Here is a 26,903-nt window from a genome sequence, read left to right on the forward strand (position 1 = left end):
AATAAAGGACAACACAAATTTAGAGAAAAATTGTTTATATGTCAGAAAAGGGTTAATTTGATATACGAAGAACTCCTACAAATCAATTAGAAAAAAGATAAATGTGCTAATAAAGAAATGGGTTAAGGAGATGAGTAAGCAATTCATTAAAAAAAGTATCAAGATACAGAAGATGAGTCAATACCAGTAATAAGTAAATGCAAACTAAAACATGGGACTAATTTTAATCTATCAGATAATAAAATACAAAATTGGAAATAGCCTTGGCCACATTGGCCGCTGTGAATAGTCGGGGTCACGCAGTCACTGCTGGTGGCAGTATAAATTGCTGCAGTCTTTTGGAAGGAAAGCCTTGACAGTATACTTAAAGTAAGCGAAGACTTTGATTCAGTGATTTCATGGATGGGCATTTATTCTAAGGAGATAATTAAGAATGTCCGTATAGACATAGTATTAATATTGTTTATCTCAGTACCAGTTATAAGAGTTAAGAGTTGGAGATAATTGTAAATGTCCAACGTAATGGGGGTTGGTGAAGTAAATTATAGTACATCTACACACAGGCAATTTTGAAGCCCTTACAACTGAGGTTGCAGAAACTGGTCTATTGACATGGAACGAAGTTCACAATAGAGTAAGTTTAAAAGTAATTTTTAAAAAGATTAAAAAAAAAAAAAGAAAAGGAAACCTGATACTTTCATAGCAAAATAGTGGAACTGTTATGACTGGGAATAAGTGAGGGCTTTAAAACAAGGCACAAAATGTGCGAACCATAAAGGGAAAGAATCATAAATTACATTCAGCTCTATTAAAATCAGAAACTCCTCTCCATCAAAAGGCATTATAAAGAAAATAAAAACACAGGCCACAAACTGGAAAAAGACAACTGCAGCCCATATGACAGGCAAAGGACTCGAATCCAGACTATATCAGATAATCCTATAGTTAATAAGAAAAAGAAAATCCAACAGAAATATAGGCAGAAAGAGTATGAGCAGGCACTTCACAAAAGAGGCCTGATGAATGGCACCGTGAAACGATGCTGCAGGTCCCTCGCCATCGGACGGTCTAATTAAGGCCAGGATGAGATAGGATTTTTTACCCAGTAGGTTAGCAACTGTTAGCAGCATAACTCCCAGTCTTGGTGAGGAGGTGGATTAACTGCCTGGAGTCTATCTGTTTTAACCATTTTTACAAAAGTTATTGTGCCTGTAACATTGAACACTGACCCTCCAATCATTCTACCCTAGAGTAGAATGAGAGAAACTTTCAAAACTTAATCATTTGACATTGAGAAACAGCTTGGCCTCCCACTGGGGGGGGGGGTGTGTACATATATATGTAAATACTCTCAATGTCTAGGATCCAACTTATACACATAGGAAGCAGAGAAATACAACCCACAATCAGGAGAAAATATATATACACACACCTATATGGTTAGCAGTGTATAAAAAAAATGAAAACATAGGCCACAAACTGGGAGAAGATAATTGCAGCCCGTATACCTGATGAAGGATTAGAATCCATACTATATAAAATAATCCTATAAATCATTAAGAAAAAGAAATCCCAACAGAAATACAGGCAGAAATGCTATGAGCAGACATTTCATATATGGTGTACATATTTATGTGTATGTATAGTGTATACACATATATACATTATATACACTATACATATGTATAATACATGCATTATACATGCATAATATATTATACATATACACATATATACATGTATATTTGTAAAATATACATATTATGTATATTATATATAATATTTACATAATTATATACAATATATGTAATATATACAATATACACATAATGTGCATATGTGTTATACATACATATGATACATAATGTGTATATATACAATTTTTTGTTTCCCTCCTGGAGGGAAGAAAAGAAAAAAACAAAATTCAGAGAACCAGAAGAGAAGGAACCTTCCTTTCTACCAAAAGTGTATAGCAAGCTTCATGTTTGGTAAATATAATGTATATATTATACACACACACATTCCTATTCTTTAAAACATGTAATCCAAAACTTTGCAAGTTTCATGTTTGGTAAATATAATGTATATATTATACACACACACACACATTCCTGTTCTTTAAAACATGTAATCCAAAACTTTGCAAGTAAACCCATTTTCTCCTTTACTTCCCAGCAACCCCAGAGACGTGGTGTCAGTGGAACAATTTAGGCCTTTACAGAACCAGAATTCTACTTGAAAACTAACCGTTCCTCTGAGAAGCCACCTGCAACCACAGCAACCGGCATGACCACTTCCATTCCTCATGCTCACGTGGACACCTGTGAGAGCACAGGCAAACCAGCCAAGCCATCTGCAGGTCCGCATACACTTATGCAGAGCACCTACTTATTCTTTGCCAAGAGAGGGCATGGCTGCAGGAAAAGTGTCATCTCAACAAGTAGGCTAATGCTGGGTGCTTTATACCAGCTATCCAAGTAGCCCAGGACAAAAGACAGCCCTAGGTGATTCATTTTTCAAATGCAGAGCTGCACAGAGCTCTCCAGGCTGCCCAGGTAGACAGCCACACGAAGGTTTAACGATATCAGCACGATTACATTTGACTGATTAAAGTCCTGCCTGCCAGAGGCATTAACTGTGGTGGTGTGTGAGTTCAGGCAGGAAAGAATACACTCTTCTTCTGTCTGGTCTCATTTTCAACAACATGAAAATGCTGAAATGACAGACCTCATCACATTTCTAGTGATGACACACACTTAAGCCTGCAACAATGACATGAGAAAAATAATCTCAATCAAAGATGCCCTTTGTTTACTTCGCCTTCCCAATCTTGGGTCCCCCTCCATATAAAGTTCGAACAGTCCTTCTTTGGAGCAAAAATGCAAATAAAATGTTTTGTGTTTAACAGAAAGTCAATTTTGCCAAACACCTGTGATCTGGGATTCACCTGTGAATTTCTCAAACAGTACAGGGAAAGACTAAGTATGAGCTGAACGACCAGCAGGCATACAGAAAATACAATAAATGGTTGGGCACAGTGGCTTACACCTGTAATCCCAGCACTTCAGGAGGCCGGGGTGGGTGGATCACCTAAGGTCTGGAGTTCAAGACCAGCCTGGCCAACATGGCGAAACCCCATCTCTACTAAAACGACAAAAAATTAACCACGCTTGGTTAATTTTTGGTGATGGGAACGTGTAATCCCAGCTACTTGGGAGGCTACAGCAGGATAATTACTTAAATCTGGGAGACAGAGGTTGCAGTGAGCCAAGATTGTACCACTGCACTCCAGCCTGAGCAACAGAGCAAGACGCTGTCTCAAAAGAAAAAGAGTCACACCTTGACTTGGTAAATTATACCTGAATTTATAAGGTAAATTAGTTTTCTTCTTTAACTCTGTTTCTGTGAGAAAAAAATTAAAAGGGCTATCTACCTATATCAAGTCTAACAAGGAAGATGAACTTAAATTAAGTCTTCTCGAAAATTACTGTTCTTTGAATTCCTATTTCTGTGAGGGCCAGAATACACAGACTTAAACATGCCTAGAAAGTAGTCAGTGAAGCTTTTCACCCACTTCAGGCCAGTAAAAAGTCTGGGGTCAGGGCCAGAGAAATTTGTGTAATCTGAGCAATCTCGGTCCCATAACAGTCCAGAGGGCCTCTCTTTTGTTAAACGGGTCCACTAACAACTTGGTGGGGATTCCACTTCTAGCCATGACAGAGCAGCAAGAACCACATATAACAGCTAAAACAAAGTAAAGTACAGGTTTGGTAGCCTGAAATTCTGGGAACCAGAAGTGCTTCGGATTTTAGATTTTTCTGGATTTGGGAATATCTGCAAATACTTACAGACTGAGCATGCCTAATCCAAAAATCCAAAATGCACCAATAAATATTTCCTTTGCGCTTTAAGCATGTTAGTGATCAAAAATTTTCAGATTCTGTAGCAGCTCAGATTTTGAATTAGGGGTACTCAACTTTTATTATTTTTTTAATTGCATTTTAGGTTTTGGGGTACATGTGAACATGCAAGATTGTTGCATAGGTACACACATGGCAGTGTGATTTGCTGCCTTCCTCCCCTTCACCTATATCTGGCATTTCTCCCCATGCTCTCTCTCCCCAACTCCCCACCCCCATTGTCCCTCCCCTATTTCCCCCCAACAGACCCCAGTGTGTGATGCTACCCTCCGTGTCCATGAGTTCTTATTGTTCTACACCCACCTATGAGTCAGAACATGCAGTGTTTGATTTTCTGTTCTTGTGTCAGTTTGCTGAGAATGATGGTTTCCAGGTTCATCCACATCCCTACAAAGGACACGAACTCATCGTTAATGGCTGCACAGTATTCCATGGTGTATATGTGCCACATTTTCCCTGTCCAGTCTATCGTCGATGGGCATTTGGGTTGGTTCCAGGTCTTTGCTATTGTAAACAGTGCTGCAATGAACATTCGTGTGCACGTGCCCTTATAGTAGAATGATTTATAATCCTTTGGATATATACCCAGTAATGGGATTGCTGGGTCAAATGGAATTTCTATTTCTAGGTCCTTGAGGAATCGCCACACTGTCTTCCACAATGGTTGAACTAATTTACACTCCCACCAACAGTGTAAAAGTGTTCCTATTTCTCCACATCCTCTGCAGCATCTGTTGTCTCCATATTTTTTAATGATCGCCATTCTAACTGGCATGAGGTGGTATCTCAATGTAGTTTTTAGAGAAATGCAAATCAACTTTCATATAAAACAACGGTCCTCAGAACAAGGACAGCAGCAGCCAAGGGCTGTGCTCCCCAAGGAAAGGGAAGCAGAGTTGAGTCAGCCGCCCAGGGAATGGCTGGTGCAGCCTCCCAGGCTGCCTGGAGGAGGAGGCTCTGAGCCAAAACCAGTGGGTGGTCTCACCAAAGTGGGGAAAGAGATCAGAATTCAAAAAGAACAAAACACCTGGAATCTTCAGGGTAGAGTACCAGGGAGGAAGGGCCTACTCAGAGAACACTCTGGGCATCTCCAGGAGAGCCCCTGCGGTTTCTGCCTATTTACTGAGACACTGCTTGAGAAGGAACTCCCTGAGGTCAAAGAAAGGTCCCACAAGTAGGAGGCCAAATAATGCCTCAGCACAGACAGAGCTGGGAATATTCCATGTTCTCAGCAGCCAGTGTGCAAAGATCTCCTAACACAGCATTCATCAGGTGAAAACTCAGAGCTGCCTTATTTCATACACATAGATTTAATACACACACACAAACACATGTACACATACACACACCCTTACAAAACAAAGATGCTGCCTAAACAGTACGACTAAACTATCCCTGGACTATAACCTGGACTTGCCCTAACAAAGTGTTTTTAAAAAGCATGCCTTGAAAGGATACAAATGATTTCGAGAAACTCAACCTGCACCAGAACAAAGTCCAAAGCTGTTTTTTAAAAGACAACATAATCTAGCACTCAACAACAAAACTCTGAATGTCTAGGATCCCATTTAAAACACATGCACACACATAAGAAGTAAAGAAATATAACCCACAATCAGGAGAAAAATCATTCAACAGAACCAAAGCGAAAAAAGTAGAGATGATTAAAACAAGGGGACCATGGGCCATGGGCGATGAAAACAGTTCTTATAAATGCGCTCCATATTCGAGAAGAGAGAAGGAAACCTGCACATGACATGAAAAATAGAAGATAGAAGATATTTTAAATGGCCCTTGGAGCGTATAGAGATGTGAAACGCATATCTACAGTAAAAAAATACAACCAATATGATGTACACATTAGATGCTGCAGAAGGAAAAAACAGCAACAATGAGAAAATAACATTTTCAAACTAGCAGGGCACAGAAACAGAAAAAGGCCGAGGGAAATGAGCAGGACTCGGGGAAAAAAAACACAGAAACACAAAAAGACTGAGGAAAATGAGCAGGGCTCCAATTGCACGTGTGCTGTACTGCTTAAGCAGAACCCCAGAAAAAAGGGAGGAGGGAAAAATATCTGAAGAAATATTCAGTGACATTTCCTCAAATCTGATGAAAAATCTATACGAGGTAAAACAAGGTTAAACGTCCCTAATCCAAAATGCTCCAAAACCTATGTACCAACATGATGCCACAAGTGGAAAATTCCACACCTGACCACATATGACAGGTCCCAGTTGAAACACAGTCAAAGCTTTGTAACATGCACAAAATTATTTAAAATATTGCATACAATTTCCTGCAGGACATATGCATAAAGTATATATGAAACAAAAATGAATTCCACGTTTAAACTTGGGTCATGTCCCCAAGATATCTCATACACACACACACACACACACACACACACACGCGCTCTCTCTCTCTTTCTCTCTCTCTCTCTCTCCTTCTCTCTCTCTCTCTCTCTCTCTCATAAAAACAAATAATCAAATAGCTGAAAACAAGAGACAAAGAGAAAACCTTAAAGGGGCCAGAGGTGGCAAAAATGCCAGATTACATACAGAGGGACAAATTTAAGAATGACGGCAAACTGATCTTCAGAAATTATGCAAGGCAAAATACAATGGAACAACATTTTTAAAAAGGAGGAAAAAAGGTCAACCTAGAATTCTACAAGCAACACAACATCTTTTCAAGAATGCAGGTGAGATAAAGGCTTCTCATCAAAAAACAAAAACAAATGCGTGACAATTCAGATACCAGCAGATCCGCATTTTTTGACAGTACAAATTTTCAGGTATAAAAAAAAATGATACCCAGTGGAAACTAGGATCTACACAAAGGAATGAGGATTTCAAGAAACAGCAAATACACAAATAAATGTAAATTCTGGGTTTTTTAAATCTCTTTAAAAGGTAACTGACTGCCCAACATAAAAACGGCAACACTATATTTTCCAGTATATTACATATGTAGCAATAATGCAACAAAAAAAGGGATGAGAAAAATTGATGCATACTTTTGTTAAGGTGCTTATTCTGCACACGAAGTTGTATTATATTACGTGAATGCAGACTATGCTAAGCATAAGCTAAGTATGCACATTACACACCCTAAAGCAACCACTAAAAAAGAAGAGAGACAGCTAATAAGCCTATAGTGTAGACAGAATTTTAAGTTAACATCATTAAAAAAACATGTCCAAATGATTGAAAAGAAGTTATGGAAGATGGAGGAAGAGCAAAAAGAACAAACCGGTGGGCAACGAATGAACAGCAAGATGGTATACTTAAACCCAACCATATTAATAATTACATTAAATGTAAATGGTCTAAATGTTCCAATTGTACAAAGATATTGTCAGATTAGATTCTTTTAAAGGAAGAGACCCAACTATGTTGTCTACAAAAAGCACATGTTAAATGTAATGGCAAGAATAGGTTATGTGCAAAAGAATGGAGAAACAGTTACCGAGAAACACTAATCAAAAGAAAGCTGGAGTGGCTATTCTAATATTAAATAATTTCAGAACAAGAAATATTACACCAAAACTAAGGAAGGCCATTTCATAAGGGTAAAGGTTAATTCCCCATGAGGATGTTAAAATTCTAAACATGTGTGCACCTAATGAAATCACGTAGAACGGATGAAGCAAGAACCAACAGAACTGAAAGGGGTAATAAATCTTCAATTATAGCTGGAGATGACAATACTCCTAAAGATGTTTAGAATAGGGAAACAAAAAATCAATAGGGATATACAAGCCTTCAACAGCATTATCAACAAACTTTACCCAACTGACATTTAAAGAGCACTCCACCCAAAACCACCAAGTATACACTCTCTTCAAGTGTACACAAACATTCACCACGGTAAACCATAATCTGGGACATAAAACAACTCTCAACAAATCTAGGAGGACTGAAATCATAAAAGGTATGTCCTCTGACTACAAGGTAACTCACTCACAGATCAATAACAGAAAAATACTGGGAAAGTCCCCAAATATTTTTTAAATCCCCAAATTCTTGGAAATTAAATGATGTGCTAATAAATACCCCATGGGTTAAAGAAGAAACCACAAGGGAAATTGAAAAATATACCACTCTGAATCAAATGAAAACACAACATGTCTGCCTGTGAGCACATCCACAGCAGTGCTTAGAGAGACTTCTTAGCATTAAATGTTTACATGAGAAAAGAAAGGACAGCCTAATTATCTAAGCCTCTACCGTAGGAAACTACAAAAAAGAAATCAAACTGAAAGTAAACACAAGAAAGACATAATAAACAGCAGAAATCAGTAAGACAGAAAAAAAGAAAGAAAAATCAAGTAACAACAGTTGGTTCTCTGAAAAGAAAATGGATAAACCTCTAGCCAGACCAGTTGGCCAAAAAAGGGGACAAAGTACAAATTACCGATACCAGGAATAAAAACAAGGACATGACTCAAAATCCCACAAACATTAAAAGGATAGTAAAGGAATATAAAAACAACTTTAGGCCAATAAATTCAACAAACTTAGACGAAATGGTCAAATTCATTGACAAACACAAAATCCCAAAAAGTCACTCAGGTAGAAATAAATGGCCTGAGTAGCCTTATAGCTACTGAAAAGCTGAATTCATAGTTAATGTCATTTTCACAAAGAAAACTTCAAACCCAAATGGCTTCACAGGTAAATCCTACAAAGCATTTAAAGAAGAGACAACGCTAATAGCACACAATCTAATCCAAAATGTAGAAGAGGCCTTTCATGAGTGCAGAATTTCCCTCTCAACAAAGCAGACACACACCTAGGAATGCTGCCGACCAACACCACTCATTAGCACACACACAAATCCTTGAACATATCAACAAGTTAAACCTAGCAATCTATGAAAATAGAAATCCATCAAGTCCAGGTGGGCATTTAACTAGGAACACAAAATTGGCTGACTACATGGAAACCAACGAGAATGTTATCCACCATATTCACTGCAGCAAAATGTCCCCCATCTGATAAAGGGCACCTACACAAACCTACAGCTGACCACACACCACAGTGAAAGACAACACAAAAGCCATGGTGAAGAAAACTGTGGACGCCTCCTCAAGAGCCAAGATGATGACACCAAGCTCTAGGAAGACGACACTCACTCAGGGCAGCAACAGGCAGGTTCACTTCAGAATGTCCTGATGAAGCAATCAAACTTGCCAACTGTACTAAATCTTTTAACATTTTGTGACCTAATGGGAAGCGCAGCAAAGCACTTCTGCCACAAACCAGAGTGACACTGCCACCAGGAGGGCTCCGTGCGTGGCAGGGATTACTGATGAACGCAGCGACCTCATTTCAGAACAGCGTCACTAGTGTGAATGACTCACAAACTACGGTTATTCAGACTTGTATGTCTGGCGGATGTTTCCTCACCAATGAACAGTCTGCACCTGTAATTGACACAACTGACAGTATGTGCTGCTGAAGATACATAAAATGGGAACTTCCTTTCTAAGAATGTTTCTGTAGAGATGGGGATCTTGCTGCACGGCCCAGGCTGGTCTCTAACTCCTGGCCTCAAGTGATCCTCCCACCTGCACCTCCCAAAGTGCTGGAATTACAGTCATGAGCCACTGTGCCTAGTCAGAACTTTCAAGTGATGATTAAAATTTTAGAATACTGGTACCCAGAACCATGACTTCCCAATACTAAATGACTTTTCTAAGGAGAAAAGTGATGATATTAGCAAACATTATTTTTAGTACTGTATTATGAAACATCAACATTTGGAAGATCTGTGTAACACAATGAAGCAACATTTTCCACAGGGCCCATGAAAGGCGTTAGGAAATCACTCAAAGTGCAAGGCATGCCAATGGATTTTAACGTCATGGAGAGCAAAAAGTTCACAGAGGGGGTCTCGGATTGCACCCTCAGGAAAATACCACTTGCCCAGTCCTGAGGTAGTGTCAAAGGGAAATATCCTCAATTATTTGAGAAAGCTATTAAAACACTATTCCTTTTTCCAATTACTGATCTGAGTGAGACCAGATTCTCTTGATCTGCTTCAAGCCAAACAACATATCATAACAGACTGAATGAAGAGGCAGACAGACATGAGGAGACAGAAGGTAGCTGTCTTCCATTCATCCAGTCGTCAAGAAGTTTTAAAAAATGGAAATTCCTCACTAGATTTTTCTTATGGAAACTATACTTTTTATTTTAAAATGTTATTTATGCAAAAATTGAATAGGTTTATTGTTGTCTAAATGAATTAATATTTTAAAATTTCTCAATGTTAATTTCTAATGGGATAAGTATTCATATACAAGTCACATAATCTCTTTGGGATCCCTCATAAGTTTTAAGTACAAAAAAGGCTCTGAGACAAAACAGTGTGAGGACCCCCAAAAGGCAGGCAAACAGAGATCCCACCCCCACCGCTCCACCCCCATCCCTACCCCTGCAAAACATGGGGACGGCCCTTTAGGGACCTAATCTCGCCATCCACAATGTGAGAACGGAGAAACACATGCGTGTCCTTCGTCGAAGGAGGAACATAAGGGTCCTTGTCTGCCCTCATAGGAAAATACTCATTCTCCCTTTCTTCATAAAAGCTTTCCACCAACTCCACTCTGCCACTATCACTCACACAAACTTTTCCACCAGAGCGTAATTTATTCTCTCTGGGAGATATTCTCATAAGGATCCACTCAAGAACGTTTCACTACTGTAGCTTAAAGTTGGAAAAAACAAGCAGAATACTTTGGCACAACAAGTCAGTGTATGACTACAATTCCATATGAAAACATTTAAAATACATTAGATTTTTTGGTCAAGATGAAAGACAAAAAAAAAAAAAAATCAACCAATCTATTCTAATTGGGTTCCCATGGTAACTGTACAATTGGGTTTTTCAATATAACATCCCCAAGGCCCAATGCACACTTGTAAAATATACTTCCAACAGCCTGAATTGTTTTTACATTACAGCACTCCCAGGAAGATCAATTATTATACGTCCCCACCCTAACTATTAGTGGCAAGAGATGTTAATACTATTTGCCATATTAACATAACTCATGTAAGGAACGCTACATATCACAATAATTATATAAAACTAATCATACACTTCAGATTCATCAAGCATGTTCTGGGTAATAAACCAATACAAGTGCTGTCACAGAACCATGTTTATGAAATGTAAGAAATCACACCCAACTACAGACCAAACCGTTATGCCTCTCATTGATTTCAAGGATAAACAGAATCAATCATTAATAATTACATTTTAAGATGACCCTCAAGGTTAATCATATTCTTAGAGACACGGTATGGAACTGAACAACAGACACAGCTGCGCTAATAGATAGATAAAAGATAAGAATTCAAATCCACACTTTAAATATTAAGAGCACTAGAGAAATCATAGCACATGCCCTAAGCCAGGACTCCAGCTTTACCTGTGCTCACCACAGCATCCTCTCCCTGCACGGTGGGGCCCCCCAAAGCCCGATTCCAGGGGCACAGCGCCAGCCTGCACAGCAAGGGCACAGCCAGCCAGAAGTGGGGGCAGAGCCAGAGCTCAGGAATGACAAGATCCATCAGAAAAAAGCTGACAATTTGAGTTTCCTTTGCAACAATCATAAAACCCCTATGAACTTTATACATTTTGCAGTTCCACAACCCACAACACACATTGGTGAGTCAGAAGTAACTTTAACCTTTTCTATCTACCTTTCCTATGCCCCTCCCCCTCAGTAGCCACATAAACCAATTTGGCCAGTGGCGCTTTCAGCAAGAAATGTCTTGCAAGGTCCCTAAATCAACAGAGACCTCCAAACAGACTCAGGGAGCTATCTTAGCCTGAAAAGCAGCGAACAGTATGGGTCTGAGAGCTCTAGCCGGTGTCTAACCGGATGACCACATGCTATGCCTTGAACCAGGCCAGATTAAAACGTGTAAAGTGACCAATCTGGAGGGGAAAAAATCAACCAACAAAAACATCCCAATGAACCTGTAGAGACTGATTAAAGAAACCTGGTCACATGGCATTTGAGCTGGTCTCTCATTCCCATCAGGCTGTGGGTTCCTCTACCGCTTACCAGAGCACGCCCACCCAGGCCCTGACAGCACCAGGCCTTTCCATGGTCCGCCAGCCTCCAGGGTGTCCTGTCTTGACTGCCATACCCTTTCTGGTGAGGCTTCCTTTTCTGGCTTGCAGACAGCCACCCCCTTGATGTGTCCTCACACAGGGCAGGAGGGAGAGGTCCTTCCTTTCTCTCCTAAGAAAACAGATCCTTTCTTTTTCTGCTAAGGCCACCAATCCCAGCAGTCTAAGGACCACACTCCTGTGACTCAGCCTCAATTTCCTCCTAAAGGTCCTGTCTCCAAATACAGCCAAATTGGAGGTCAGGACTTCAGCCTGTGAATCTTGGGGACCCAGTTCAGTCCACAGCACCCTGTGTCCAGCATGCTCTGCTGGGCCTCCTAGCAAGTAGAAGCCACACCCCAGGCCTTGGAAAGCATCCAATCCAGCTTCCTCCCCATCAAGAGATGGAAATGATATAAGTAAAGTAGAAAAGAGTGACATGTGAAGGGCCCCTGAGAGGGAGAGATCATGGGGGCTGAAGTAGCTTCTGGAAGAGTGGGGAGGATTCAAAGGGAGGGCAGCAGAGCACGTCTGTGTGGGGGTCAGAAGAGGTTCCCTGAGGATAGAGCAGAGGCAGCTCTGGGAAGAGAGGGACATGGGTCCCCCACTCACCCAGCCTCAGGGCAGAGCACAGATGCAGAGACCCAAGACAGAGGCCCAAACGCAGAAGGCCAGCACTGCCAGGGTCCCCTGAACCCGCAGACTTGCAGCCACAGGCGGGAAGGCTGCAAGGACCACGCGGCTGGCTCTCACCCTGTTCTGCGCCAGTGCCCAGCTCAAAACCATTTCTGGTCCTCACTAAGTCACTCAGTCTGGGGTGGGTTTAACATTTCCAGAAGCTTCCCAGGTGCTGCAAGGATAGAAGAGAGAGGCGGTGTGGGTGTGCAGGGGACCCTGAGTTGGGAGGGTCCCTGACCCCTTGTGGCAGGATGCATGGGACAGCAGCCCCTCCAGCCAGCCGTGCAGCCCCAACGTGGCCTTCGTCCCAGAGCTGACTTTCCTACCTGGCCACTCCCAGCAGCCTGACAATGGGTCCCAGCGTCCTGACTCACACCAGCTAAACCAGGGTAGTGTGAGCACCCAGGAACCCCAACAGACCACGGAGCCAGCAGGGCCCCAGGCAGCGCTTCCCCCAGGAGCTGCAGGATTCTGGGAACTCAGGACACCCCTGGAGACCACGGAGCTGCTGCTCCCCAACTTCTCCCCGACCAGCACACAAGCCTTCCATCTTTCTAAGAAGCCATCTGCTACAACTGCCCTGACCTCACAGCTAGGGGAGAAGCGTCTCATGCCCAAAGGAGGAAAGTCTTACTAGCAAAAGATCCCCACACCCAGAAGAGAAAAATGACTGAGGAAGTGACAGCCATGACCCCAGAGGCTTTCTGGAGTGAAAAACAATCCAGAAAATGCAACAGGACAGCAGGGGCCACGTCCAGCTAAAGGGAAATGACCCAGGCTCTGGGAGATGTTCTAATTACACCTACGGCAAAATACAACAGGAAGGCTTGCAAGTCCATGCTTCCGGAGAACAAACAAAAAAAAAAAAACAAAGAAAATTAAACGACTGCTTCTGCCTCAAGGCCCAGGTGGACTCAAGCTAGTGGCAAAGTGACAGCAGTGATGCCCAGGAGGACCTTGGAAAGAGAGCTGGAGGGAGGCGGGGGCCAGCCGCCCCAGTCGGCCTGGGATAACCCCATCTTAGCACTGAAAGTCCTGCCGCCTGGCAAATGGTTGGTCACCCAGGAGCATGGTCACAGGTCGTGGCTCTCCAAGAGCCTGTCCTCTTGCTGCACAGACGACGACCACGGGTGGTGAACTGTGGCCAAGAGGGTGGAGAACACTGAACCTACCTTCAGAACCTGTGCATTCCTTCTGAGGAACGGTTCTTCCTTATTTCAGAAATGGCACCATGGAAGCGGCCTCCCCAGCAACCTCCTGTGTCCCGGTGGGAACCCCCTCCGTGCCCACGTGGCCCGCCCCTCGGGCTGGCCTGGGCTGGAGAGTGATGGCCGGCAGAGGCACAGGGAGCGTGCTGATCAGCCCACACCCAACACCACCGCAGCATCCATCTGACTCGACAGCTTAATCTGATGATAACACAATGCTGACAGAAACGAATTTTTCTGCACAATAAAGAATAGCACACATGGGCTTTTCTTGGGATAGCTAGCTAAATTCAGTCACTTTTAGAAATATATCATTCCTTTTCTATGCCCATTATTCTAGGAACTTCCACTTGAGCGTTAAGGCCTCACTAACAAGAGCCGCCGCATCTGCCGTGCCGTCTCCCACGCCCCGGGCAGGGTGCAGCACACACCTTCTCCTCTGATGCCCATCGCCCAGACACACACAGCCCAGCCCTGCCGGCGTGACTTTAGACCACAACTGCAGGAGGCTGAGACCCCGGCTTTAACACTCCCAGAGTCAACCCGGGCCCGTAACAGCGGCCTCAACGCCCTGTAACCCCTCCAGGACTGCCCACCTATGCTGCCCACACAGCGACCTGCAGCCACCCACGCCCCGCCACTCACTCCTCCCCCGGAGCCTCCTCCCCAGACCTTCAGTGTGGCTGCCACCTCTCACTCTTCCAACCTCCACTCAGCAGTCACTTTCCTACAGAAGCCTTCTTCAACCACTTACCAAGGCCCCCAACAAACGCAAAGCTCTTCACCTCATTCCGTCTGGCCAGCCCTCACCAGCACCTACAAAATGTGTGTGTGTGACAAGCACATCTCCCCACCACAGAGTGAGCCCCTTGAAGACAAGGCCCCTGCGAATCCCGGCCCTGGAGGAAGCCCAGCCACCCTTGTGAATCTCTGCTGCCCCAGAGCACACTCACCCACACCAGCCCATGAAATGTGTCACGGTGTTTAAGGAAACTCAGCCCCAGCATACACTATTCCCAATTTACCTTCTGATGTGACTGTACCCCTAACACCTGACAGTTTAGTTTTTAAAATTCCATGACTCCTGCAGGACATATGGGTTAACCCCGACAGGGCCAGGCTGGGGTAGGAGCACTGGTATGGAGCCTGGGTCTGCCAGTACCAAACCTGGGTCCGCCGGTACTGAGCCTGGGTCTGCCGGTACTGAGCCTTGGTCCGCCGGTACTGAGCCTTGGTCCACTGGTACTGAGCCTGGGTCTGCCAGTGCTGAGCCTTGGTCCGCCGGTACTGAGCCTGGGTCCACTGCTGCCATCCCCACCTGAACATGCTGCACCTGAGCAATCTCTTGCCTCAGAACCCAGATGCCAGGCAGGGCAGAGGTGTTTACCCTCCCAAAGCTAGCTGCTTTTCTCTGGCTTCCCTCACACAAAAAGCAGATACACCAAGGCTTTCCTCTCTCTAAATAAGAAAAGTAATTCTAAACTGAGTCACTCATAACCACACTCTCCGACTCCTGCCTGCTCTGCTCTACCAGAAGCCACTAGGGCTGACCCCAGCTATATCTCCTGGAACTGTCCCTGCCCTGCCAGGCCTGCTGCCACCAATCTCCCTCTTCTCCGTCATGCAGCTCCCTGTCAGCCACGTGACCTTCTACGGGAGGCACTGACAGCCTGGTGTCCCCCCTCACCAGGCTCCCAAGCCCCTCACCCAGCACAGCATTTGGGCTCCCAAGGCCCTGGCCCTGCCAGCTGGTTCTGCCTTCCAGTCCAGCCCCACATGCCTGCCAGACCCTGCTCAAACAGAACTGTGGCCAGGTCTCCAAATGCACCCACAGTCCCACTGCTCTGCTCACAATGCCCAGCCCTTGGGCCACATGGAGAAAACTGAGCGGCAGCCCCAGTCCCGCAAACGTTTCAGAGGGAATCAGGCCCGGGTCCCTGGCAGGAAGGGACATGCTGAGGCGTGCACAGTCTCAGGACATGGCTGGCTCTCTGCATGCTCCCATCTTTCCTCTGGCCCCACTGCCCTGGGCTCTCCACTGTCTAGTGGGGTGTGGGGTAGGCTTGAACGATGACACGCACGCACACACAAGGATGGCTTTGCCATCTCCTCGTCCTCACTGCACCCAGCCTTGGCTACGGCTGTCTGCCTGCCTTGGTGGGGTCCCAGCGCCTTCAGGCAGGAGTGCACTTGGGCACACTGCTTTCCCCACAATGCTAAAGACAACACTTGGTCACGATGATGTTCAGAAAACTTTAGCTACGTAAACAGGCATGCCCTGTCTTGCACCTTAATGGACTTCTAACAGTTTCTCAGGCTCATCATGGCAAAAATGGCACAAATGGTTACAAGCCTGCGCTTGGTTAACAAATAAATCTGGGTTGAAAACAAAACTCTACCTCTATCCCAGGAGACCTGTGCAAGTCACTCAAACTCTGAGGCCCGGGTTCCCCATATGCAAAACAAAGATACTCACAGCGTCTCCTCCTTCACGGTGACCGTGAGCATTTCCTAAGCTGGTCTGCACAAGGCAACAAGCACAGCATGCCCCGAATAACTACCAGGGTGAGCTGGGCCATGGCATGAGATTAAGGAGACGCTCAAAATAAAAATAAGACCCATTTCCACAAACGCACAAAATACTGCAGACTTTCTATTTTTGACCAAGCTTACCCAGTGGACCTGCGTTACCCCTCAGTGCTGTGGTCGGAATGGCCGTCACACATGGGAAAATACTGTCACATGCTGGTGTCACTGCTGGTTCCTGGCCACTGCCATCGTGTCGGATCCTGTGTCAGTCCTTTGGGAAGTTCTTTCACTTGAACCGACTATTAATGTCAAGGCTCCCAGACAGTGTCTCGGGCTGTCAGCAACTGCCAAGTGCCCCTAGGAGCATGCTCAAAGCCCACCTGCCTGCTCTAGGCCGGCATGGCACACCTGAACCTTCAGAACGCTGCCCGCTGGGCAGAGCATCGGGAGGCTGGGCAATCCTGCAGCACTCGATAATGTCTACTGCAAGAAAGCAGAAACAGGTGGCAGGGCCGGCAGCCTCCTTACAGACATAAGGATTTCAGAGACCTAGCAAATGGATAGGGAACCACCTTCTGCTCCACGCACGCAAAGCTCTGTGACCTTCTGGGACCTCAGACACACCAGAGGTGACAACTGTGGCCAAGTGACCGGGACCTCTAGTCCTGCCTCCACCAAAAACGGAGCGACTCTGCATCCACAAACACTAACTGCCTTCACTCAGGCCTCCCCGGTGCCAGGCCTCTTTCTGGATGGGAACTGTGCTGGTCCTACTTTCAGAGAAACCTGGCCTTGGGAGGTTATGGAACTCTGCTCAAGGGCACAGGACTGTAGCTCGTGGGTTCAGGTCCAAACGGAAGCCGGTCTGTTCCCCGAAGGTGCACATGTCCCCGGTGAGGGCTCAGGTGTGTGCAGACCTGCTGAAGACAGATTCGGATTGGACTGAAGGGAAATGAGGGCTCGAAATGGTTCATCCCCGTCTTCTCATTTCACCCTTCCATGAGACTTAGCTCCAAATTAAAATTTCTACCCATGGAGTGCTTTTTACCTTTTAAAAATATGGATTTATTGTCTCACGTGCTTTTACGTAACCCGGTAGACAGAATAAGCATGATCATCCCCACCCAAAAGACGAGGAGGTACCCGGAGGGCTAAGAGCTGCCCAGGGTGACCCAGCTGGGAAACAGCTTCGCTCCCACACATGACTCTGGCACTTCCCATAGAAAAGCTCCATTGAGTGTCACAGACTGGACTCAGCTGTGCCCTGAAAGTTAACCCTCACCTGAGACCAGGAAAATGCTTTGACCCAAAGGGAGATGCAGACAAGACAAGCCTCTCAAAAGGAAAAAGGCAGTGAAATGTGACACGGCTGTCCTGTACATGCTTCACATTTGTTTGTAAAATGAATGCCAAAGTTCTGGTAACATCTGCATCTTTTGCCATAACAACAAACCAAAAACTTGAATGCTATGATAACATGTTGGGCTTGCATTTCGATGAGATTCACATGTCTCTCAAGAGTTACAAAACCATACTCAGACCCATATGCACAGACAACCTGCAGCAATGCCAGCTGCCAATGGACCCATCTGGAAGGGGGACTCGGAGCTTGCCTGGGCTGGAAAGCGCTACTTCCCAGACAATCCTAAGGCCTCCCCTAGAGGGGCTCAAGCATTAGGATCTGCCACAATCCCCTGGCATCCCCAGTTTCTGATCCCGTAGGTCTGTCACGGGGCCCTGTCATCAGCAGACCTCTAGCCTGCATCCTCAGTAATTCTGACGCAGAGGACCCAGGCCACCCTCAGAGAGACGTTCCTCTGCTGTGGCTTGTGAAGATCCCGCTTTACAGAGAGCAGCAGGTTCAAGGGGCTGTGACTCGTTAGGCCTTGCTGGAACCGCATTCTGGTGGTGGTTCTTACCCCCACGCGAGCAGGAAGGACACCTCAACACGAGAGCCCTGGCTGCTCACCAGAGGCCTTTTGGTTGGGGAGTAAAATGTAGCTAAAAGTTTAAAAACAAAGGAGAACTAACTAGCAGCTGTTCATTACATTTCAACATATAATGCCCCTTCTCCTTCTCAGCCCTGAGACTCACTCACTCTCTTCACCCACCTAACTATCTCTGAACATCCCGTGCCAGAACTGCCTGATCTGTCACTATGGTAAGAGTTTTCTAAACCTCTATGTATAGGACTCAATTTGTCAGTAAAAACTGCCACCCGCACTGTGCTTGCAGAAAAATGTCCATAAAGGCATTACTGCGATCGATGTCTATAATAAAAACAAATAGATTTAACAAGTGCCTGCTTTTACGAGCCACGCCATTGGTGGACTATCTATTCGGTGCCCCCCGCCCAGAGTTCTGGGAATGGGCGACAGGGCTGGAGTGGGAGACTCTGCTGGCTTCACAGGTGTCACAGGTAGGAAATTACTCTAACGAGAAACTTTTAAGAGGCGGAGAGTGAACACACCAGGCATTTACTGCGCCCGCCATCCCTTTCGTGGTTACACACACTACGACTGATTTAACAACCAGAAGAAAATGTTGCTGTAGAATTTTTAACTGGTTTTATAAGAGCTACCTCACACACCAAATGAGTGGACTCTAGGTAGGGTGAAGGGGACACGAGTCCTCCTTGGAGAACCCTGCTCTGCTGCTGAGCCGCTGATTTAACTGGAAACAACTGTGGTGTCAAAAACAAGCTTCACTGTTCTCAGCATCTGCGTCGGGAACCCCAGGGCAGCCTATCCAGGTGTTCAGCTGGAGGAGCCACGGGAGCTCGGGCTGCTGCAGACTGGTTTCACTGCCGGGCCCCGAGCACCGTGGCAGGACTCAGTGATCTCTTTACAGACGAACCACACCTGCCAAAGCCACTCTGATGCTTCAAAGATGAACAAAAGTCACAAAAATGATTTCTTCCTCTTCATGAATAAATCACTTTAATAGTTCTATGAAGGAGTAAGTCATTCATTACATTCCATACTATATTCATTAATTATATAATTTTCCCCAAACTACGCAGCCCTCCTATACAAGCTGTACTATTTTTCTAAGTCAAAAGAAAATTAGACTGTTTCCACCAACCAGCAGATATGCAGCAGTTAATGAAAAGCCACAGAACACACATCTTGCAATATTTGGTCCACAACACAAGGCCTCCAACTTCTACCTACCTCTACCCAAGACAGGCCTGCAGAGCTAACAGGGCGGGTCAACAAAACCCTCATGTTAACCAAGGGCCCTCCTGCTTAGCTCAAACCTCCTCCCCTCCCAGATCAACCCTTTCACTTCAAACCAAGAGTGGGGCGTACAGCTGGCTTGTGCATCAGGAGTGTCTATAAAAAGGCTGAGCACGGGCAATCCATGGTCACGTGATGGTTTGTGTCTCTGATTTTAAAACCTTCAGGTTTGGTTTTAATAATATTCTGCCAGACCAGGCACGGTGGCTCACACCTATAATCCCAGCAATTTGGGAGGCCTAGGAGGGAAGATTGCTTCAGTCCAGGAGTTCGAGACTACTCCAGGCAACCCAGGGACACACTGCCTCCACACACAAAAATTTAGCCAGGTGTGGTGGCACACACCTGTAGTCCCAGCCACTTGGGAGGTCAAAGTGGGAGGTTCGCTGGAGCCCACGAGCTTGAGGCTGCAGTGAGCTATGGTCTCACCACTGTACTCCAGCCTGAGCAACAGAGCAACATCTTGCCTCTAAAAATAATAATATTGTTGAATAAGACCCCAGCTCTTTCAGAAAGTAGCTATATCAAAAGCTGCCTGTCCCAGGAAAGAGAGGGTCAGGAAGGATGGTAGCAACAGCCCAGGAGCTGAATGAGCACAGGGCCCCTCAGGGTCTGGGAGGCTCAGTGTGTCCCCTGGAGGGACTAGAGTCCCAGAAGGAAGTGAAAAGCCTCAGGGAAACTGGGTCTGGACAAGGAACTTTATGCTGGGGCAAGGGGGTCAGAATAAAGCGTGAAAACAAAAAGAATAATGTTAAAGGAAAAGATATGCAGAAAAATTCAGCTCTGCCTCCCATTTTTTTCTATCAAAGAGAATATACTATAAATCGAAAAGGGCATTAACACCAAAAACCTGGATGTTCAAATCACTGGCTCCTAAGTGTACGTCCTCTGCAAAATAGGAAAAACAAGACAATTTAGTACATTTATTTTATTATAAAATATTGAAAGACTCAGGGTTTTGGTGTCCTAAGAAAGGGAGGGAAGAGGACTGAAGAACAAACTCCGAGGGGGACAGTGGGAAGGCAAGTTCTTCTTCAGGCCTCGTCCTGCGCCCTTCCTCCCTGCAGAAGAACAGAAGAGGCCCTGACTGAGACACCTGTGAAGGAATACCAACCTCACCTGGCATGGGAAGGCCCAGGTGATATCAAAGAAAGACCTCAGCAGACAGCCCTTGCCTTCTCTACCAGAGGAAAAGGTTGAGGAATCTGAGCAGCTGAACAACGTATAATGAGGGCACTATTTCTTTAAACCTAACTAACAGCCTTTTTAACACAGTAGCCTTTTTAAAGTAGCGCCTAACAGCCTCTTTAGAGAAATGCCTAATTCTATTAAACCCTTACTGTGATACAGACTTTTTTTTTTTTTCCTTTGAGACAGAGTTTCACTCACTTTGCCCAGGCTGGAGTACAATGGTGAAATCTTGGCTCACTGCAACCTCCACCTCCAGGATTCAAGTGATTCTCCTGCCTCAGCCTCCCAAGCAGCTGGGATTACAAGCGTGGACCACCACACCAGGCTAATTTTTGTATTTTTAATAGAAATGGGGTTTCATTATGTGGGCCAGGCCAGTCTTGAACTCCTGACCTCAGGTGATCCACCCACCTCAGCCTCCCAAAGTGCTGGAATTACAGGTGTGAGCCACTGTCCTGGCCCAGATATATATTTTTTTAAACAAAAAGCCTATTTACATTGAAAAGTAGCTGAGTGTAGCTCTGTACTGGAGGCCTACTTCATCCCGGCCCCCGACGGTGGCAAACACTACTCCACTATTCAAATTCTGGCCTGAGAGGGAGAGCGCCCAGAAGACGGACACTGGCAGAGCAAGGCCAGCTCTCCTCTGCTACTTGCAAGCAGGCTCTGGGTCCCATCAAGTATCCTGGCCCTCTGAGTTAACGTGATGTTAACCACTAGCCAGGCTCTTGACGCGGTTTCCTCCAAAGTTTTCACACCCCCAACCCACCAAATGTGCTAAGCTTTTGGTTTTCTAGAATCTTGTTCATCTCCCTGAGTTTTTAGCCATCGAGAGAGCCCGGAAAACAAAACCATCACCTAGTCACCTGCCCAGGGACGGCGGAGATGATGGGGGAGTCTGACCTAACATACTCTACAGGTGTATATTTGATGTCTATGTAAATAACCCGTCTAATTCTCAGCTCTCCGTGCTCAACCGCTTAACATTCTGCTAACAGCTGTGGTGACCCCTCTGGACCAAGCCACTTCCCTGTCTGATGATGGTCCCAGTAGGCAAAGGTTGCACACGTGTACAAAGTCTGCTTTCCAGGACAGAAAGCCAGCTACTCAGCTGAGGCAACTGAGAGCAACCACCCTCAGGTTTCAGGAGATGATGAATCCACCAGAGCGAAATACATGGTTCAGAACTCCTCTGCGGCGTTATCACCGACGTGGGAATGACAGTGCCCAGTGTGCGTGAATCTCGAACCCGCCTTGCTTACTCTAAGTGTTGATGAACACAGTTAGGGTGTGATATACACAAACACCAGCCATGGTAACCAGGAGGCCCTTAGAACTTGGCCTGCAGCAGGAAGTTAATATGGGACCCTGCCCAAGTATGCTAAAGGCTTGCTGCAAGCTAAGGCCTGCGCAGGGGCTTCTGGAAGCTTCCCGCAGCAGCTAGAGGCAGGAAGAGCCCAGGGCCTGGGGCTGGCACCTGGAGGTAAGGCAGGGGCTGCCACGACCCCCGCCCCACGCGAGGTCACAGTCACTGCGGTGCAGCCTGGTCCAGGAACCCCAGGCACCGGGGAAGGCTGGGGTGGGTGGGGGTCAGGGCAGCCCCAAGCCCCGACGGCGAGGTGAGGGCGCCTGCAGGACCACTCGAGGCTGCCGCCTTCCCCAGGGAGAGCCCCGCACTGTGCCGGGAGCTAGGCGGGTCAGACACTCACCAAGTCGCAAACCGTGCGGACCGCGAATACCTGCAAGCGGCGGGACGCAAAACGTTCTGGAAGCGCGGGCTGCCCCTGCATATCCGGGGCGCGGGGGCGGGGCCAGGGCTGAAGGGCGGGGAGGGGGCGGGGCCGGGGGGCACGGGAGCTGGCGGCGGGGGGCGGGACCTAGAGCGGGGCGGAGCGGAGAGCCCGAGAGAAGCCTGAGAGTGAGCGGGGGCGGGGCCAGGGCTGCGGGGCGGGAACGGGGGCGGGGCCTAGGGGCACGGGGGTCGGCGGCATGGGGCGGGGTCTAGAGCGGGGCGGAGCCGAGGACCTCAGCGGTAGGAAAGCGAGCAGGGGCGGGGCCAAGGCCGGGGCCGGAGCACGCGGAGTCTGCGCATGCTCAGTGCGACCGCCGGGCCTGAGCCGCTCTGCGCAGCCTCTCTGGACTCGGCCACCCTGGTCCTGGTTTCCCGCGGCGCCGGCCCCGGCCTGGGCGCCGGACCCCGTTGGCCCTTCAGCTGGTACGAGCCCAGGCAGATCCTTCCCTGCTTCCGCCTCATTTTGCCAAATAGCCCGTACCTTTAGTCCAGCTCTGTGCCTCATTTTGCCAAATAGCCTGTACCTTCTCCTGTCACAGGGATAGTCCGCGGGCGTGCATGCGGCCTGCCACGTGCCCGGGTGGTCCTGAAGGCGCGCGGGGTGGTAGGACGGCGCCCCCTTAGTGAGAATGCCAATCCTGCTCGGGGCGGCGGCGCTGAGCCCGGAGAGCGAGTCTCTCCCCTCCTGGGGCCTCCCCCTCCCCCGCCGGCAGGGACCCCCCAGAACAGCAGAGACCCTGTAAGGGGACTGCGGAGGCAGCCTCCAGGGCCTGTGGTGCACGGTCCCGTCCAGGGGCTGCAGTCACTCACGGCCTAGACACCGCCAGGGCCTGACTCAGCTGCTGTCCTGAGAGCTCACAGAGTGCCAGGCCCTGCTTGGGGTTGTGTCCACCAGAAAAGCGATGTTGGAGTGCTGACTCCCAACATCTCACAGTGCCACCTTGTTTGGAGATGGGAACCTTATTTGGAGAGGTAACAAGTGAAAATGAGGCCATCAATTAGTGGCCCCTAATCCAGTATGCCTCGTGTCCTTATAGGCAAAAGGCCGCTTGGAGAGGAGGATTGAGGGGTTGCACCTGCAAGCCGCCAGAAGCCAAAGAGGGCAGACCCTTCCCTGGAGCCTTCGGAGGGAGCAGAGGACAGACCCTTCTCTGGAACCTTCGGAGGGAGCAGGGTCCTAACCCATCTCGGTTTCAAACGTCTGGCCTCCGGAACTATGAGACAGTAGGTTTCTGTGATTTAAATCACTCATTGTGTGTCACTTGATTATGGCAGCCCTAAGCAGTGGGTACAGAAACCACTGTCCCTAAAATGATGGGTATAACCACCCTAGTGAGTAGTATCATCCCTGGAGGCTTCGGAGAGGTCACACACCCCTTAACAGATTCAAGGGTCCCACCCAAGGCCCACATGCTCTGAGCCACCATGCTAGAAGCCTTCTAGGTTCTGCTTGTTTTCTTAATGGAAAGGGATCTTCTCCTCCTGGTGTATCTTCCCTGTTGGGATTTGGCCAATGCTCATACCTTCGTATTTGTGACTTGCAGGTCACAAAATAGTATCCCACATATTAGTATGGGTGATAAGGGTTGTTCAGAGGAGAACTTCAGCAGGATTTGCTTTGACATGAGCCCTGGGGACAAGACAGGCCGCACCCAGATCCACTGAGGTTGCCCAGCCTAGACCGTGCCTTGGATGAGACATGTTTTAAAAAGCTGCTTGTAGAAAATAAACTAGGCCCTGAGTATACACTCATGGTCAAATAAAGGCACTTTTTCTCCACTGAGCCTAGACACAGCCTCGGAATCCTTCTCAACCCCTTGTTCCAAGCAGCCATTCACATTTAAACTAATGTGGAAGGAGAGATGAGACATGTTTGCCTTTGGCTCTAGTCTTTTCTATTAGCCTCTTGCAACACTTCGGAAACTTATCTGACTTCTCTAATGCTGTTTCATCCTCTGTAAAGGAGTCTTATAATAATGCACCTTACGTTTATACAGACTGTCCTTATGTGTGAGGGCATGTGTGCATAGGGAAAATAAACCACCAGCACCACACCACACTGCTAAGAAATAATGCTATACACCTGGCCTTCTGCAGCCTGTTACTACCAGGACCCAGTTAGAACTGGGATCCTAATTGCACCAAAGGAAAATCAAGGCCAAAATTGAATCAGAGTTCCCACTGGTATTCTAGGAAGTGTGCTGTTAAGTAGTTTTGCAATTAACACATGACTCATACTTTTATCTGAATAACATTTTAATATGAATCCCTAAACTATTTATTTGTCATACTTTAAGTTCTGGGGTACATGTGCAGATTGTGCAGGTTTGTTACGTAGGTATACACGTGCCATGGTGGTGTTTTGCTGCATCTATCACCCCATCATCTACATTAAGTATTTCTCTTAATGCTATCCCTGCCCAGTCCTCCACCATCTGCTATTCCTCTTCTAGCCCCCCACTCCCCCGGCCCTGGTGTATGATGTTCCCCTCCCTGTGTCTGTGTGTTCTTATTGCTCAACACTCACTTATGAGTGAGAACATGCAGTGTTTGATTTTCTGTTCTTGTGTCAGTTTGCTGAGAATGATGGTTTCCAGCTTCACCCATGTCCCTGCAAAGGACATGAACTCATCCTTTTTTATGGCTGCATAGTATTCCATGGTGTATATGTGCCACATTTTCTTTATCCGGTCTATCATTGATGGGCATTTGGGTTGGTTCCAGGTCTTTGCTATTGTGGACAGTGCTGCAGTAAACATATGTGTTCATGTGTCTTTATAATAGAATGATTTATAATCCTTTGGGTATATACTCAATAATAGGATTGCTGGGTCAAATGATATTTCTATTTCTAGATCCTTGAGGAATCTCCGCACTGTCTTCCACGATGGTTGAATTAATTTACACTCCCACCAACAGTATAAAAGAGTTCTTATTTCTCCACATCCTCTCCAGCATCTGTTGTCTCCTGAATCCCTAAACTCTTAAGAAAAAGAGACTAGCCAGTCTTAGCATCTCTGATTCCCCACCCGAGGAAAGAAATGCCAATATGATCATCCAAAGGCCTTTTAGAAGGGGCCTGTGGGAGTGGGCAAGCAGTACGTGAAAGTGCTGGCTTCCAGGGAGATGTGTGGACTGGCTCTGGCTCCGCTGGCAGGACTCAGTCCCATTGCTGGCGCAGTCGTAAGGACTATGTGAAGGGCTATAGCTACTTCCATGGTAAAGACTGTGTCTGTAGGGGGCTCCAGAATCAGGAGCCAAATAAGGGTCTCTAGAGCACAGAGGGGCAAGAGGAAAACAGCCACCACCTGACCAAGAACTGGCCTGCAAAAGACCAGGATTCAAGGATGTGACCGCTCAGGCTGTTGAATGAGCAGAGCTCAAACCCACACTCCCTACACTTTTGGTGCAAGTTCCTCCTTTCGTCGTGGTAATTTCAAAAACCCACATTTTCATCAAGAGCTTCGCATGCCTCTCCCCCTTGTCCCATTACAATGTCATCATCACCTGCATGTTCATCCTACTGTTAAAGGAACACAGGATGGCTCCAAAGCAGGGAGGTCACCTGGTGCACGGAAGAGTAAGGAACACGGGACATGGAGGCTCGGGATGCCGTCCAGCCCTGCCCCTCGTGGAGCAGCACCTGACTTCTCCATTTGAAGGATGACAGCGTAGGACTAGCTGGCTGAGATTCCTTCGAGGTCTCCCATCTTTAGATTAGCAAAGCATAACCCCTTTTTCTCCGGCACAGATTCCTATGAAGAACATTTTACATTTTACAACAGCCTTTACGAAAGAGGTTGGAAAACCACAAAAGGTTACGCTCAACGCCAGTCTGACTTCTTCCAGGAGCTCCCTGGATTTCCTTTAAGATCAGCCAGCTTTCTCGTGGGCACTGGGAACGATGTGAATTTGCATAGTTTCTTTAAACATCCAAATGGATACTTTTCAGGTTAAGCAAATGAACACGACATGCGATTGCTTTAATGATTTGCAACCCAAGAAATTTGTTTAATAAGCCTGTCTTCCCAAGCTACTTTTGTGACATTAGAGACCATTTACAACAAAGCTGTCTTCAGTAGTCAAACTTAATCCTTACTACCCTACCTTTGGGAAATGAAGGGATTTTATAACGATCACATAAAACCTTATGTGGTTTGAAAGCCCCAAACTCTGGACAAATGTGTGATGGTCGTGTAACAAAAGAAACATA

The 26,903-nt window shown here is 46.5% G+C and overlaps 1 protein-coding gene and 1 long non-coding RNA gene across 2 annotated transcripts in view; one reads left to right on the plus strand and one right to left on the minus strand.

Annotated features, from left to right (window-relative positions):
- The window catches only part of MGMT (O-6-methylguanine-DNA methyltransferase), a 277,526-nt gene extending 254,816 nt beyond the window's left edge, over positions 1-22,710 (minus strand). Inside the window, exon 1 of the mRNA XM_017537881.2 lies at positions 22,608-22,710. Within this exon, the coding sequence (XP_017393370.1) occupies positions 22,608-22,688 (81 nt within the window). The 5' untranslated portion in view covers positions 22,689-22,710. The remainder of the gene's footprint in view (positions 1-22,607) is intronic.
- Positions 22,711-23,009: 299 nt separating this feature from the next.
- LOC108310780 lies at positions 23,010-24,473 on the plus strand. Its single transcript, XR_001827915.2, has 2 exons — positions 23,010-23,113; positions 23,728-24,473. It is a non-coding gene; the product is annotated as an uncharacterized LOC108310780 (long non-coding RNA).
- The last annotated feature ends 2,430 nt before the right edge of the window (positions 24,474-26,903 follow it).

The sequence above is a fragment of the Cebus imitator genome, unplaced genomic scaffold, assembly GCF_001604975.1.
Source record: "Cebus imitator isolate Cc_AM_T3 unplaced genomic scaffold, Cebus_imitator-1.0 Scaffold107, whole genome shotgun sequence".
In the NCBI taxonomy this organism is placed as follows: domain Eukaryota; kingdom Metazoa; phylum Chordata; class Mammalia; order Primates; family Cebidae; genus Cebus; species Cebus imitator.